This window comes from Balaenoptera borealis (genome assembly GCF_965194805.1).
Source record: "Balaenoptera borealis genome assembly, chromosome: 17".
Taxonomy (NCBI): domain Eukaryota; kingdom Metazoa; phylum Chordata; class Mammalia; order Artiodactyla; family Balaenopteridae; genus Balaenoptera; species Balaenoptera borealis.
The window spans coordinates 33117152-33134608 of NC_138876.1; the positions used below are offsets into that span (position 1 = coordinate 33117152).

General features: G+C 40.9%; 2 protein-coding genes across 16 annotated transcripts in view; one reads left to right on the forward strand and one right to left on the reverse strand.

Annotated features, from left to right (window-relative positions):
• RIMS2 (regulating synaptic membrane exocytosis 2) overlaps positions 1-9965 on the reverse strand; it is a 590702-nt gene extending 580737 nt beyond the window's left edge. For all 15 annotated transcript variants that reach the window (XM_082364215.1, XM_082364218.1, XM_082364205.1 and 12 more), the window contains exon 1: positions 8698-9965. In XM_082364215.1, coding sequence (XP_082220341.1) covers positions 8698-8873 — 176 coding nt within the window. In that variant the 5' untranslated portion in view covers positions 8874-9965. The remainder of the gene's footprint in view (positions 1-8697) is intronic.
• Positions 9633-17457, forward strand: part of LOC309615142 (uncharacterized protein) — a gene marked incomplete at its 5' end in the record, with an annotated part of 29943 nt that continues 22118 nt past the window's right edge. The window contains one exon of the mRNA XM_082364508.1: positions 9633-10006. Coding sequence (XP_082220634.1) covers positions 9633-10006 — 374 coding nt within the window. The remainder of the gene's footprint in view (positions 10007-17457) is intronic.

A 17457-nucleotide genomic window follows, 5' to 3' on the forward strand; every position in this document is an offset into this window, starting at 1 on the left:
AATACACTCGCATTTCCAAAATTTCCTCAGAAGGAAATTAGGAAGGTATATAGGAAGATATACAAAAAAAGGAAGTTTGTCCTAATTGAATCTAACATATACAACAAAGACTGCATAATAGTTTTTTTTTTTGACTTTTTTTTTTTTTAATATAATTACTGGATTTATTTATTTATTTATGGCTACATTGGGTCTTCGTTGCTGCGCTCCGGCTTTTTTTTTTTTTTTTTTTTTATGGCTGTGTTGGGTCTTCGTTTCTGTGCGAGGGCTTTCTCTAGTTGTGGCAAGCGGGGGCCACTCTTCATCGCGGTGCGCGGGCCTCTCACTATCGCGGCCTCTCCTGTTGCGGAACACAGGCTCCAGACGCGCAGGCTCAGTAATTGTGGCTCACGGGCTTAGCTGCTCCGCGGCACGTGGGATCTTCCCAGACCGGGGCTCGAACCCGTGTCCCCTGCATTTGCAGGCAGACTCTCAACCACTGCGCCACCAGGGAAGCCCTGCATAATAGTTTTAAACACCCAAAGAATGAAACAAAACCAGTTGGTGAGAAATTCACTGAGACTAAATTGTCAATGGGAGCAAGGAATGTTCAATAAAAGGAAGACAGACCTGGAAAAGATTACATGGCGTTAATATATCCAGCAGGAAAAAGTATTATAAGCAAAGATATTTATTAGGGTTCCTTCCTATTAGGAATGGATTCAAATAGTCCTGACCTTGTTCTCCCCTTTTTCTTTGCCTTCTTTCCTTTCTCCCTTTTTATTACTGCTCTATTATTTCCCATCCTACCCCCACTACATCCCAAGTTGTAGTCACTTCTAGTACTCATATTCATGTTATAAACTCTTTAGAATAACTAAAACAATAAAAGAAGCCACTTCCCCACCACCCTCTCAAGAGAACACTGGTCCTGAAACTAGATGGGTTCAGAGAGCTGACCGTCAGTGACATAAACAGACAAAGACAAATAGATATTATGTATACAGCAGTCAGTTGAGCAAGTCAGGCATCCTAAGAGCTTACTTCACCCTTTACACACAGTTGTCAAGTCGTGGCCATTTGGCTCCTAAATTTTTCAAAATCTGTCCTGCCTCTCCACCTCCACCATGACTGCCTTATTTCATATCTTCATCATTTATCACCCAGATTACTGTAAGAGTCTCCCAACTACTGCCCTTGTCTCTAGCATTATGTATTCTCATCAACCCATTATACTTGTAAAAGTGGTAGGGGGAGGTAGTTTGACAACAAAAGTCTGATTATATTGCACCAGTGCTTAAAATCCTTCCTGGACTCCCTACTGCCTTCAGGATTAAATCCAAATCCAAAGAATAGCATGTAAAATCATTTCAACTCTGAACCTTGCCATCTCTCCAGTCTCTTCTACTAACTCACCTCCATTTAAACCCTGTGCTCCAGACCTTCTGAACCACTTCAAGTGAGTTTCGCCACCATTCCCTGCCTCTCTTTTACAAATGAAAGGTAAAGTTTTGGGGGAGAGAGATGTGGGAGTTTTAGTATTTTTGTTCGCAACATCTTCCTCTGCCCAGCCAACATCTACTCATCCTTTGAGACTCAGCCTAGATGCTATCTCCCCAAGACTGGATCAGGCACTCCTCTTGTATGAATATAGCCCCGATATACTGTGCTCAGTGGTCTCCTAGCACTTATTAGGCAATAGTTTAGTTGTGGTTTATCATGGTTCTTACAGTGAGTTCCTCAAGGATTAGCTGATAATGGTTAGAAGTGTTTTTAGCACCCAGAGATGTCTGCATTTCCTTACATGACTAGAGAATACGAAAGTATTGATATCTCTAGTCTCTACTATCTTTAATATCTAGGAGTGAAATTTCTAGAGATTTTAAAAGAATAAACTGTCTGACACCCTCAAACAATACCAAAGAGACAACAAACTACTCACTGGATTATCTAACATATTTTTTGCTATGGTTATAATGTGCTAAAAACAACTTTACAGTGTTTTTTCATGGCACTTTACATCTTTATGTGTTCATATGATTATGCTTGGCCTTGGATTGTCCGCTCCTGGAGGAAATGAATTATTTCTAACCAACACATTCTGTGTGTTCCTTACCATTCAGCTCTGTTAAACATACTGAAATTTGCAAATGCTTTAAAAGTAAAGTAATCATTAAACATTCCTTAATTTGCAATATTCCTTAAATGGAAAATGATATATCACAATATTCTTCTGGTTTCTAGTCAAAACAGATATGCTCTTAGTCCAAAAGAAAGATGAGCTGCAATCATACAAAAATACTGGAAGTTTGCTTCCAGTAAAATAAGCAAAACTGGACGTATGTTTAAAACTTACATTTCATTTCAAAAACAAGGGCACTACTGCCTAAGCAAACCTTTTTCTTTTAGATTACTGAATTTTACCTTGAAAGCAAGCATTATCTAAATGAACGTTTATTTTCTAAATGAACATTTAATTTCTAAGTGAGCATTTAATTCCCAATGTTTCATTCATTCACCCAACTAATATTTTTGAGTGCTACAATGTGTAAGGCATTGTGTTAGATTAGAAGCTGAGGCTGAAATGATAAACGAGACAGACATGGTGCCTGTTCTCTGGGAGTTTATAATCCAGCAGGGTACACAGATTATAAACAAAGATTCCAATGTAAATTTTGATAAGAATAATTGGGGAAATATTAAAGATGTGATGAAGAATAAAAGAAAGAGCTTTCCTGCCCATGCTTTCTAAGCATGGGCAGGAAAGCGCTCTCTAAGGAGACAAATTTGAAGCTAAGGCCAGAAGGATGAGAAAGAGGCAGGCATACAAAACTGTGTGTATTTAAGGGGCAAAGGAAAGGAGATGAGCATTCTAAACTCTAAAAACCATGCTTCAGAATTAGATTAACCTGATAAGACTCTGAGTCCTCATATATAATATGAATAAGACAAATAAGTAAATACATATTTTTGATTTACTAACAGAGTGAAAAATTGATCCAGGCAAATCTAAGAACAATCACAATGTAATTTCCACAAATTAGTTCCCTCACATTCACCTAGGACAATCAGTATCTTGCCAGTAACCAATAACATGGTGTCAGTATTATTTTCACTGCTACACCTTAGTTATCAGACTCCTTATTAATGGTTTTTGCTGAGGAAACTGCTTCCAATTCATCACCTTCCCTCTCCTCATTCTTAGCCTTCTAGACAAATAATGAAGTCACCTAAAAGTCCTCCAGGCATATTTTGACTTCCCAGTAGACAAGGAAAAGAATCTCTCAAAAAAAGGGGGAGGGGGGACAAATTTCACCCAGGAATGCTATAATATTAAGGTTTAGAGACTCCTGTCTATAATCAGTTAATAACAACTATTTATTTCACACCTATTTGTGCCAGGACACTTAAATAGTCTATATTGATTACAACAATCCTTCAAGGTAGATGTTATTACTCAGATAATACAGATTAACACGGGCTCAGAGAGTTTAATAATGTAAGTAAGAACTTACAGTTATTAATTAGTAAAATAAAGTTTCAAGTCGAAATCCATCTGGCCCAGCACACTTGTCTCCACTACCTCTCTCTTCATCACACTGTACAATCAATTTTTTATCAATATATATTGTCAACAAGATATTATTTAATTGTCCTAGTTACTTTAAAATATAGAATATATATAAAGAATTTATTAGGTACTCTCTCATAAAATGCCAATCAATTTTTTAGAATGCATTTTGAATCCTTAAAAGCTATAGAGTTTCAAGTTTTGGCAATGACCATGGTTATTTACATGTACAATAACGATTTTTATTTACATCTTCATGATTGTTACATCATTTATCTGACATGCCACACTCTTAAAATTTCATTTAGCTATAAGAAAAAATATGGTAGTATTTTAAATATTAGAATGAGGAAGATCATTCTAAGCATATCACAAAACCCGAAAGCCATAAAACAAAAAGTAATAAATTTAAATACATTTTTAAAAACCCTGACTAGTAAAAAAAGGTATAAACAAGGTCATAAAACAGGTGACAAATAAAGAGATTCAACAAATCACTAAAAGTGACAAACAGAAAAATACAAAAGGCTCTAAACAAATGTAAATGGCTCTCAACCTCCCTGATAGTAAGAAAACTGCAGTGAAATCTAGAATGGCATATTTTTCACCAAAACATTGGCAAAGACTATCACATACTGAGTTAACAAGGATGTGTGAAAATCTCCCTAGTATATGTCACTTATGCATACTTCCTTTATGAAATTTAATATTTATTATTTTTTTAATATTTATTAAAATTTAAATTTTTTATTTTATATAAGTTATAAAAAATATAAAAGTTATATTTTATGACCTTTTGACCAAACAATCCCATTTCTAGGAATTTATTCCAGAGACATATTCACACATGCGGGAAATGACATATATACAAAGATATTTATCACAGCAATATTTCTAATGGCAAAATAATTAGAAATAACTTAAATACCTAAGAATATGACACTAGTTAAAGAAGTTACAGAACATTCATAAAATGGGATATTACACAGCCATTAAAATGAATAAGGCACATGTATTCACAGGTATGGAACTGATCTCCTAAAAAGTAAACTGCAGGACACATTTGTGTTTCTTTATGTTTACAAATATAAACCCATACGTGTGTACACACACATACCTACATATACAGACACACAATATTTGATATACACACATATCTACACTCATGCATAGAATATTTCTGAAAGAGTATACAATATGCTGGCAACAGCAGTTGCCTCTGGCTAGGGGAAATAGGTAGCTAAGAAATTTTGTACATTATGTATGTGTTACCTATTAAATAAAGGAGTTTATAAATTGACTTTGGAAAGTACTTTTAAAATTGAATTATTAAAAAAAATTAGAACTTCTTACCTATGTTTTAAATGTAAGCTAAATTATTACCTTGATCTATCATGGAAATATTTACTTATCATCTTCTTTTATTGGGGGAGCAAATTATCCCTTTGACATTAACAGAAAATCTAAACTGAGAATGAAAAGATAATTTACACGTCAAGAAACACATAATTTCTAATTTGTTGCAGAAACATCTGAAAGACTATGATATGCAGATAGTAGAAACTCAATAAGTATTTACTGAATGAATACTTTTCTTTTTCAGTAGGTTTGCTTTCCTCATTCATTTTTTTCACAATATCACACCAAAAACAACAACAAAAACTCACTGGAAAATATAAACTTGTAATAAATTATGTACTTTTGTCCCAAAAATTTCATTTTCCCAACAAGTTTGGTAAACTACTTGTTAATGAACATTACTACAATTTAAATCAACATCGCTTACTAGGTACCTACCACGTGCAGGTGTTAAGGATGCTGCAAAACACAAACTCCAAAGAAGGGTACGTTTTTATTCTTGCCCTCAAGAAGTTTAGTTTTGAAAGACAAGGTTTAAAAACTTCAATCAATAAAAGGACATTACAGATTTTACTGATAGATTGCATTATCCAAACTAAAACTGTTAAAGGAATTTACATAAGGATAAAAAAAAGTAATTATTGATCTACTGAGGGATCTACTGAGATATAAAAATGCTTCCAAAGGCCTAATATCTCACTCACACTTAAAATGGTATTATTTGATGGTGACCAAAGACTTCCAGAGTATGTGGCTATTCAGCTAGACTTTGAAGAAATTGCTAATGATTAAATAAATATAAATAGTTTTTAATTATTCAGGCTCCTTAGAAGAGAGATTACTGTAGTGGTCTCAATCAGTTTTGATCGCTCACCTCTCTCACTAAAAATATCTCAGGCACGAACTTCTTAAAATATGTACATTTATTTATAAATTATATGCATTTTCACACTGTCAATCTATATATTAAGTATTAGTAAAGCTTAATTTCTTTCTTTTTCAAATGGAAATGTAAATATGTTTTAATTATTTTCTTCCTGTAATCCAATACATCATCTTATGATGCCCTTGGGTATGCACACTCCACTTTGTATGAATACTTAACATGAATATTGAAACTCACAGATCATGCAAAAATATTTTCATGCAACAGTTTCAATTTTTCACACAGCAAACTTATTTTTTAACCTAGTTGTTAAAAGGCAGCAGACATGAATTTGAATTTCAGTTTATTTCTCTCTGCCCATGACCTTCTCTCAGAATAAATGTTAACATGCAATTAAATGGACATCACTAAAGAGAAACAAAGTGTGGTCATGACCAGATAAATGGCCCCTAAAACTTAATGGGAAATAGTAATCATTGAAGAATATTAGTATTATTTTTTTCTTATAAATAGCATTTGTAACTTAATACCCAACATTGAAAATATATTACTTAGTAAATTGTCAAATTCTTCAAAACAATTTGTCTTTCATTATTATCAATCTATTATAAAGTCTATTCTTTTCCTCATTTTCTTTGCCAACTCTTATTTTATTACAAAAGCCAAAAGTATTTTTAAAGAACATTAAAAATTAAAGCTTCAAATATATTATGCTTTAACCTCCAAATAGCTTCTTGTTAAAATGAATACAAAAATAATTCTGAAACCATGTAGATCATTTTGAGGTATGACTCCTTCCAAGTCTCAGTTAGGTAAAAATGCAAATAGATATTTTAAATAAATGTGAACAGATTTTTCATCAATGTAATTTCATATACTGTATAACTATATGTGTAGAGAATGCTTGTTTCTACCTAAACTATGCAAATATGAATGCACAAACTTTATATGATTTGCACAGTATGTAGGTTTCCATAGAAATGTAATATATTCACATGTACCTACCTGGAAAACCCTTTCATACTATATAACATATAGTTCATTTTGAGTAATTCTTAATTCAGTACTCAAAACTTCATTTAAATTTCTATATATTAGAACAATAAATAGATTTGGAACTGTAGTGAACTAGCCAGTAAGTACCATGATTTATCAAACCATAAAAAAATAAAAACACATTCTACATCTAAATATGTGAGTCAAAGAAATAAAACCACATTTAATTTGAGCATCATTTTGAAAATACTTATTTTGTAGCAATTATAGTGAAAAATACAGATTCCTATATCTAAATATCAAATCTAAGTCATCAAAAAGCTTGGCATTGTTAGTATATATAGTAAAGTTGAGCAAAATTAGAAGTATGCTCAAAAAACTTTTAAAAATAATGTTTTATTCTTTATTAGTTGAAATAAGCTACTCAAATCTCTTAACCTTTTTCATTTCCCGAGCCTACTAATAAATCACACTCCCAAACAAGTATTCAAACCCAGAAATCAGTTTCGAAGAAGCGATTCTTCTTTATTTCAGTTAATATGTTAGGAGCACATTTGCTCTCTTAGTGCTTCAATATTTTTGAGAACTAGTATTTTTCTTGGACATGTAAATATATTTGATACATTTGTTATTATATTATTTAAAGGAGTATTTTTCATTAAAATATGCAAATATGTATGCATAGACAGAGAATTGTTTCTTTGTAAGTGCCAAAGAATACTGAATGCAACAACCTGTTTTCAAAAGTTAATGATCAGAGGTCAGTGTGTTAGTTCCCTCCTAGAGGAACTCTTACACTTTCAACTATGTGTTTCTGTGGAGAATATGGGAGAAGTATATTTGATAACACAGAAAATAACTGCCGCACCTTTGGCATATAAACTGTACAAATTAATCTCTTAATGAATAATGCATTTCAAGCAAAAATGAAACAGTTGAGTTGGAAAAACATCAGAAGGGTTACACATCTTCTGCGCACTCTCTTTCACGTAGTAACTGAGAAATCAAATAACCGTAAAACATTTAAAAGCAAACCTGCAGAAACAAATCTCTTTGCTAGACTGACAAGAAAAGGAGTCTCAAAGCTACAGATATCTGTCCGGACAGTTCCCTGGTGCTGAAGTTACACAGCCTAGCGCTCAACTGTGCGTGAGCCAGGGTGCTGCTTTCACCGTCCCACCCTCGGCAAGATCCCGGCTGCCTAGCCTATCAGCACGAATAGTAGAACTTCACAAGGTAGGAAGCAACCCAAAGCGCAGTAATGGGAGGAACTGGAGTCTCTTCAGAGTCTCTTCAGGACTAAACAGATTTACTAGTTGCAAACAGGAAGAGCAGCAGAGTGCAGGGTGTTAGAACCCGCCGAGGGGGAGGGGGTGGAAGATGGCGGCGGTCGCACACCCACCCGAAACGCAACAGAGCTTAGGCCCCTCGCCCGCACAGCCTCCCTCCTGCCCGCGACGACAGTGGGCAGCTCTGCTCTCCGAGCCGCCCTGCGGAGGCGGCGACGAGGCGCCCCCGGCGGCGCCCTCATCCCCGGCCGGCGCGCCTTTGCCCGGGTCCCGGCCGGGGAGCACCTGTGCACGGCCATATTGGATTCCTTGCCCCAGTCACTGCCTCCGCGCGGGGGCGGCGGGAAGGGAGAAGGGACGCGCGGGAAAATTACAACGCCCAAAGGCTCGCGACCCTCACCTCAGCCGGCCTCGGCGCCCTCCCTCCCCGACACACACCCCCGCGCTCTGACACCCAGAAAGCAGCGCCGGCGGCCGCCGCCGGCCGCAACCCTCGTGGCCCGGGCGCCGCCGGCGGGAGGGAGGGCGGCGATCCGGGGCGCGCAGGCGGCCGCAGGGCAGCGACCGAGGGGGCGGAGGGCAGGGAGGGAGGCGGGAAGATGGAGCCAGGTCCTTACTTGAGCACCGACTGCTCCTTCTCCTCTTCTTTCTTCTGCCGATCCATGACGGCCAGGATGATTTTCCTCTCCTCCTCCGTGAGGTGGCTGAGGTCGGGCATCTCGGGCTGCAGAGGCGGCTGAGAGGCCGCCGGGGTGGGAGCCGGGCGGCCCCGCGGCCCGACAGGAGCCGACATATTTGGTGGAGTCTAACCACCCTAGGGAAGCAGGGAGGCAACTCCACTGGCGGCGGCGGCGGCGGCACCCGCGCGGGCGGCTGGGGCAGCCTCCGGCGCTGGGACAAATACATACAAATCAATGGCCTTCAATCCCAGGCGACAGCCCCCCTCCTCCAAGATAGAAAGAGCGGGGGGAGGGGAGGGCGAGCGCGGGGGAAGGGAGAGCTGATGAGTGCGCTCCGAGAAATGTTTCTTCTTCCCGGGGGCGAAGGGCTGGCAAGTGAGCGGTTGGAGGGAGAGAGGAGCGGGAGGCCGGGCCGGGACGCGGAGTGAGCGGAGCGGCGGGGGAGGGTGGTGGAGTAAGGTGGCGGGGACGACTAAGGGTGGGGTGACTGGAGGAAGCGGGCAGGAGGGCGGCGCGCCGGCCGGGGCGCGAGTGTGTCCGGCCGCGGCGGGGGCGGGGTGGGTGCGCGCACCGTTCGGAGGAGAAGGAGGAGGCTGCGACCCAGCCCCCCGGGGGAGTCCGGGGAACTCGCTCCGAGCGCCCAGAGGCAGCGTCCCGCGAGCCGGAGGGGCGCAGAGGGGGGAGGGGGGAAGCAGGGGCTAATTTCCCAGAGAAGCAGCTGAGCCGTCCAGCCGGCTGACGCGTCACAGGGCTCCCGGCGCCGCGGAGGGAGGACCCCCCTCTAGCCACGACGCGAGGAGAGGGCCGCGGGGCAGGGGACGGCCGCCAGAGACCCCTCCGGGCTAGAGCGGGGAAGCGAAAGCGGAGAAGGGATGACAAGGGCTAGAGGCGGAGAGTCCCGGGGCCGGGGCTACGCGGCTGCCAACGCCCGCATCCAAGCGAGCTCCGACGCGCAGCAGGGTCGGGCGCCGGTCCTTCCTCATCACGCGCCCGCCCAGGGTCCCTCAGCCGCCGCCGCCGCCGCCGCCGCCGCCCCTTGGGTCCGTAGAGTGGGTGCGGTGGGCCCGCTCCCTACGCCGCTGCTGCCGCCGCGTCCGCGCCTCCTCCGCCCCTCCGCCTCCCGGGCTCCTCCCGCGGGGCCGCGTCACCTCCCGGCCGCTGAGGCCCGGGCACCGCGGACGCCCAGCGGGCGGCGGCCACCCCTCCCGAACGCGATCTGTGGACTGGGGGCGGGCGGGGGGATGTGGTGAGGCTGAGAGTGTGAGCCGGGCGGAGGCGGGGAGCGGGAGTTTCAAGGGCGGGGGCGTGGCGAATGTGAGCGTGCGAGGCTGCGTCTGGAGAGAGGAAAGAGCGAGAGCCGAGGTGGATGGGGGCGCCCTGTGGGTCAGCCGGAGAGGCAGAAGACTAGGAGGACTAGGAGTGTGGGCACAGAAGGCGGGGCGTGTCGCGTCCGGAGATCGGGTGTGATCCGGGAGTGAGGGCTCCCAGGGTTTTGGAACGGGAGGGCGGGGAGCGGGCATGGTGTCTGGCTGCCGGTGAAAGAGTGTGAGCGCGTGGAGGGACTCTCGAGATGTCATGGGAGGGGTCCTGGAAGGAGGGAGAGTGTAAGCGTGGCGTGGGGTCCCCATGGCAAAGAATACTCGGAGAGCTACTGAGCCGAGGGCATAGAAGAGCCTGGAGAAGCGGGGAGGTGAGATTGGGGAAGATAGCGTTTGTCTGGGACAGGTGTGAGGATGAGGACGAGACAAGAGGCTGCGAGTGGGAGCGCGAAAGGACTAAGGATCAACCGGAGGGTGAGGATGAGCCTCTGCTGGGCCAAGGGCTTCGGTTCTATTTGGTTCTTTTTGGAGGGCCTAGTCTAGAGAGAACTGGCAGGGAAGCCAGGGGATGGGGTTAGTGTCAGGGTCTGGTTTTCCGAGCACAGGGACGGGTAAGATGAAAGAGGTTGAGAGTGGACAGAAAACCCGCTCCTGGAGGATGGCCGTGGCTGCCGCTGCCTTACGTTATTGGTGGGGCTGGGCCCAGCCCACAACCTTCTGGGTGCGGGCGGGACAGGGAGCTGGTGGAGAGGGGTGGGGTTGAGGCCTGGGGACGCGTTGCCAGGGATCAGCCCTTCTGCCTGCTCTCGGCAAGCACGGTGGATGGCAGAGTTGGGGGGGGGGTGTGCGCGTGCGCGGGTGTGTGTCTACGTATATGTACACACCCCTACCCCACGTTCCACGCTAGCTCTGTTTAGCACCAGGCCAGATTATGCTCTGATGAGTAGTGTAAGCCCTTTGGGGTTTGTATTATATGTATCTTCTTGGTGTGTAGCAAACTCTCTCCTCCTCCTGTCCCCCAGGTACCACCTGACTAGCTCCCAACTTAAGAGAGCTGGCGATAGACACAGCAGCCCTAGAAATCTCTTGTGATTTCTAAGCATTAATGTCTTATGTTTCTTTTCTCCCACCCCTTGTAATTGGGAAGAGGGAAAAGTTTACTTAAGTGCTTTTATTTACTTATTTATTTATTTATTTATTTATTATATTACCTACTTCAAATCACACTCTCACACTCTAAATAATTCCGTTTTCATCTCTTTGGAGCTAGTTTGATGAGATCATATGAATCCCAATTTATGTAATGTTGTTGTAGAGTTAGAGAATTTTTATGTATCTCTAATCCAACCTCATTATCCTATGGGAAATAGAAGACTAAGATCAGCCAGCTAGTAAATGGCAGCACTGCAACTAGAACCTAGATACTTTTGCTCCTGTTTGAAACCGTAGTGGTTTTCAATGCTGGCTGCACATTAAAATTACCTGGGTCACTTTTTTCAAATACCACCTGAGTGTAACCCTAGAGCAAATGAATCAGGCTCTGGGGTTAGGACCCTGGTCATGGGTATATTTTGAAAATTCCCCAAGTGACTAATATATAGTAAAGGTTGGGAATTACACTATGTGCATTACAATAAAAGATAATGGAGGAGAAACTGGGAAGTGGAAAACAGAACACGTCTAGAGAGACTGATTTTTTTTTTTTACCTAAGATTTAAATGTTGAGTTTTTAAATAACATCCACACTTTCCTTTCCACTCATATGCAATGACAGGTACCAGTAAATACATATATCTGTGACCTTTGCCTTGGAAACCCTCACTGCCACTAAAATACACTAAAAGCTCCTTTAAAAGAAAGGAGAACAGAAGTAAAAACAAGAAGGATGGGTGGAACACTCTACCTTACTCAACTGTTTCTGAGCCAGGTTTGAAGTAACACCACCTCCACTCCCCAGCCAGCTATCAACCCAAGCAGAAACAGACTACCCTGAGGCTAAAATAGCATACTTATTTTGAGTACATAAAATGTGAACCTAAAAGAGGTTGTCCAAATTGGATGATTTTGGCTTCCTTTACAGTAGAGTCACACCCTGGGCCAGGGACTGTTTTCTACCAGACACAAAGCACACTGGGTGCCTGCAGCTGTCTCTCAGAACCCCCGCTGCCTCTTACCTGCCTGGAGACAGTGCCAGCATATAAAACTCAGTGTGCATGAGCTGGTATCACTGGGACACCTGACTTCTTACAGGATTGAATAAAGCAGAAGTGTTTCCGTTTTACATTTCTTTACTACAAACAACTACACGTGTTTTTCCTATTAAAGGGAATCCTTAGCAGTGGAAGCGTCTTAAAATCATCTTCCACCCTGACTCGTACACCTTTTCAAAATAAAAATTTGTTACAGTATTTATATAACATATAGATAGAATCCCATAGAATTTCAAATGGGCTACTTTTCAAAGTAGTAGGCCCAATTTAAAGTAAGATTGCTCTGCTGAGAACTAAAATACCTTCCAAAGGTCTCTATCTTTTGATTTTACTACAATATGGATCTTAGAAGTGCTTTGTTTTCTCTGTTCCGGTTTAGTATTTTACTAAAATGTTTTATCACATCTCATTATATCTTGTATGGCATTATGTTTTACTTGGGCATGTCCCTCAAATATATGAACACATTTGAAGTTGAGTTGAAAGTGCATTGTTCTTATTTACCTTTAGAAGTAACTAGCCATCTTCATCTTCATCCTTCATTGAGTTCTCAAGGGCTTCTTGACAGGCCACAAACTAACTCCAAAATGCAAGTCCTTTCTTCAGTTCCTATAGAAGCATAAGTTTGTGAAGACTGTAAGCCTGTGGACTTTCATTTTTACATGTGAGTAAGGGCTAATTACTTGTAATCTACTAAATAATTTATAGGAGGCATATCTAAACTAAAATCATAAACTGAAATAATCACTAGAATTTACTGAGGACTCAGTACTCTGCTAAGAGATCTGGCTGCCTCACAATGCTTGGAATCATCTCAGTTTCTCCTAATAGATCTCCCTGCTTCTATCCTTGTGGCTTTACAGTCTTTTCTCAACACAGCATAAAGAGAAAGCCTCCTAAAACATTAGTCGGACCATGTCACTACACTGATCAAAATCCTGTGGTGGCTCCCCACTTGACTGGGTCAGAACTAAACTCCTTAAATGGCCTGCAAGTCCCACGGAACCTCTCTGACCTCATCCTCTACTCCCTTGTAGGCTTTCCTCTAGCTGTTCCTTCTGCCCAAAACACTATTCACCAAGATATCCACTTGGCTGACTCCTCTTCTCCTGCATATTTCTGCTTAGTTATCCATCCTATTTAATACTCTAGCCTGCCCCACCTGCTCCCCGGTCACTCCAGTCTCCTTTACCTTACCCTATTTTTTCTCTTTTCCATAACACTTGCCACTCTCCAACTTTACTTTTACTCTAAGTTGAATAATATCCCAGCTTATTACGTTTATCATTAACCTTTAACTTCCCCCACTAGAATATAAGCACAGGGACAGAGTAGGATTTTTACTCATGTATCCCAAGCACCTAGAACAATACACAGCATATAGTAAGTATTCCAACAAATACTTGTTGAATGAATTTCTGGGGAGAGAATTTGCCATGACTGGTTTAAGTTGGGTGGGCGAAAAGGAAAAAGCAGCCTCGAAAGAGGGAAACACAGGTGCAGAGAAGTAAGATCTAAACTCTGTCAAGGTAAAAATAGAGGTTCCTTTAGGATTCAGCTACTGCCTACCTCTGTAGCCTTATCTCCAACCCAGCCTACGAACACGCACCCCTCTTCAGCCGTGACAACTGACTTGCACTTTACTGAATATGTAGTTTCTCGTCTTTGGGACTTTCTATTCCCTCAACTTGGACCACCCTTTCTACTCCCTCTCCCATAACCTCCCTCTCTGTCAGTTAACTTCTTTGTCTTCTCCACCATGTGCTCATGCCTCCCTTTTTTCCTCCTCCCTCCTGTTTGCCCCAGGATCTCTTAGCACTGCACATACCCTGCTCACAGATAGCACTTGTCACACACTGTTGGAGCCATTTATTTCCCTGTCTGCCTCCTCAACTAGACCATGAATTCTTTAAGGGCAAGGAATATGACTTTCACCCCAGTTTCCCTAGGGCCTATCAAACTGTCTCATATATTACAAAGACTCGATAAATATATGCACAATTACATGAGCAGTCACAAAACAATGAGAAAAATCACTGTTACTGGAGTATGAAGACAGGGAAGCAGGGAGTTGCAGCAAGAGATAAAGCTAGGAAAACAGGCTGTGGCAAGATTATGCTACAACCTTATATGCTCTGCTGAAGAATTTGAACTTGTCCTATAGGCATTAGGCAGGCAGTGGAGGTTTCTTTAGCCAGAGAACTGACATGATCAGCTTTGATTTTCAGGAGAATATCCTGCCTTCAATTCCTCATCCATTTCCAAAACACCTGCTAAGAGAATTGCTGAAAGGACACAGATGTGTGGTGGTTTAGGTTTGGAGATACAAATAGCAGAATTTTTTACTTCCTGTCTTCAGAATTTATTTTTCTGGCTATTTTGCTCAGTAGATTATAACAGCATGATAATGAGGCCAAGGTCATGGTTTAAATCCCTGGGTGAGTCAGTCAGTGCAGTGGCCACAGCTGACTGTTAATCTTTGCCAGTTGTCAGATGACAACATGTTATTTCTTGACCAGGAACTGGGTGGAAGGATATGACTGGTTCATCAAAAGTTAATCAGCATTATTGGAAAAGTAACTCAAAGTGCTTAACTGTGACTATAGGAGCATACTGTAATTTTAAATAAAAATAAGAATATTAAATTGGTGATTAACAAAAGAGCACAGCATCAGAGAAAGAATACATTGTTTGTTCCTAGAAAAGAAGCTAGAGATTAGTACAGTTTAATTATTGGTATTTGAAGCCAAGAAGTAATGAAAAATTTCGAGGATGTTAGTGTAGATAAGCTTTATTAATTACTTTTTGTGTATCTAGCAATATAGGAGGTTATTACTTAATTATTATTTCATAAAATCCATAGAGCCATTTATATTAAAAAGGTCTGGGAAAATCATATTCTAATCATCTTTCACTTATAGCATTATAAAGTTATTTCTATTTTTATTCCCTCCTAGCAATCAATGAGCACATCTTTAAAGTGAAATAGGACAGTATTGGAGGTTGGGACATATAGGTGTAACTGATGTAAATATTTTCTTAATTATATCTTCATCTTACTTACAACTCTGACCATTTTCAGAAGTAACAAAAACAAGTGAATTTTATAAGATCAGAAATAAATATAAAACCCTTAATGAAAAAATAGATCTAGGCATTAAATATCAATTAAATAGCAACAGCTGCTAACATAATAAAAGATAATCAACCAGGCATTATGTGCTTCCTGATGGAAAAACTATACAACCTGTGAAGTTGTCTGACCAAAAAAAAAAAAAAAAAATCAAACCTGAATTTACAACATCTTCTAGATCCACCTACCAATTTACAGGAAATACTGAGAACAGAGGAACATATTAAACTACACCATGGTCCCCCACTAACTGGTGACCTGGAACAAGATAGTGACCTCCTGGAGCCTTAGACTTCTCACGCATGACCTGGTAAGAAATGTTCCCTCATAGTGTGGTTGTGAGGACTGAACAACTGGGCTTACAGCATCATGCAGAGTAGCAGATATATAATAAAACTCTCTTCTCAGAGCTATTCCTCCATCAAGTTCCATTTTAAGTCTCAGTTTCCATGATCACTTTGACTACATTTATTTATACTTATTTAATTTTTTGTATCTGTTCCATCTCCCCAACTTCATTGTAAACTCAAGGCCAAATTTTACTATCCTCATTGTAAAAAATATTTATAACACTTAAGAGCCATCCTGTGTGTCAGATAGCATGCTAAGCGCTTCACTTACCTAATCCTAACAATGACCCACTGAGATATTAACCCCATTTTAGAAACCTAAAAAGGGAGGCTTACTTCAGACAACTAGTGAGTGGTGGAACCAGAATTCACAATGAAGTGTCTCAATTCTAGTCTCTGCTCTCTTAAACACAGTGCTTCTATCCCACTCAGGCACATTGTAGGAACACCATAGGAATCTTTGAAAATTGCAGGTAGACCCAATATATGAGATACCATACAAGACATACAAATGTGCATGTTAATGACAGAGCTTACTTGAACAAGACTTGTATTAATATCAAATAAAATTTATTCCATGATTAAACTGCACCATGGGATTGCAATCTGTGGAACACTCTATAGAATATTTTACAGGGCAAAACCCAACTGTTGTTTTTTTTCTTTTTTCTTTTTTTTTTTTTGCCGTGCTGCGCGACCTGCGGGATCCTAGTTCCCCAACCAGGGAATCAAACCTGGGCCCCCCAGCAGTGGAAGTGCAGAGTCCTAACCACTGGACCACCAGGGAATTCCCTAAAACCCAGTTTTTTCAGCAAATATATTGCAAGGAAAAAAAATTAAAAAGAGATGGAGGGGGCATCTATATTTTAAATGGAACCTAAAAGACATCAACAAAGTGCAAGGATTTGTGGACCTCATTTGGACCTTGATTTTAAAAAAGAGTGAAAAAACTTTTATAAGAGAACTGAAAATTTGGACAGTAACTAGGTACCTGATGATAATGGGGAATTATTGTTGCTTTCTTTGATTAATAATGATATTGTGATGATGTTTAAAAAAAGTAAAGAATCCTTAGTGATACATACTAAAATACCTATAGATGAAATTATGTGATATCTGAGTTTGCTTCAAAATAATATGGATGGGGGTGTGCATGGGGCAAAATTGGCCGTGGAAGATAGTAAAAAATTCTTTGTAATAAAAGTTTTTAGAAAGAAAATAAGAGTCTCTAACTTCCACTCTAGCTGCCTTTCATTAAACTAGAAAATCAACAAAGTCGACATGCATTGTCAAGCATTCATTATTTGTTGGATAGATAGTATGTTAGCTGCTTTCACATTTTTTACCACCTTCTCACACCATCCTACAAAGAATAAGTATCATTCTATTTTATAAGTAAGAAGACAGCCTGAGAGGTTTAGTGATTCGACCAAAGGAAGAGATTGAATTTCAAGGCAAATTTTCAATCTAGGTATCCTGACTTTCTATCCAGTATTCATGCCACTATACACAATTGTTTAATATAGCTATATGTATATATTCTGTTTCCCTGACTAAAGTCTGAGTATACTTTACTGTAGTGTCTGGCATGTAATAGGCATCATAAAATAGTTATATTTAACCCAACCTGCTCCCTAATAACTATAATACTTAAAATGCAAAAAAAATATTATAACAGAAACAAA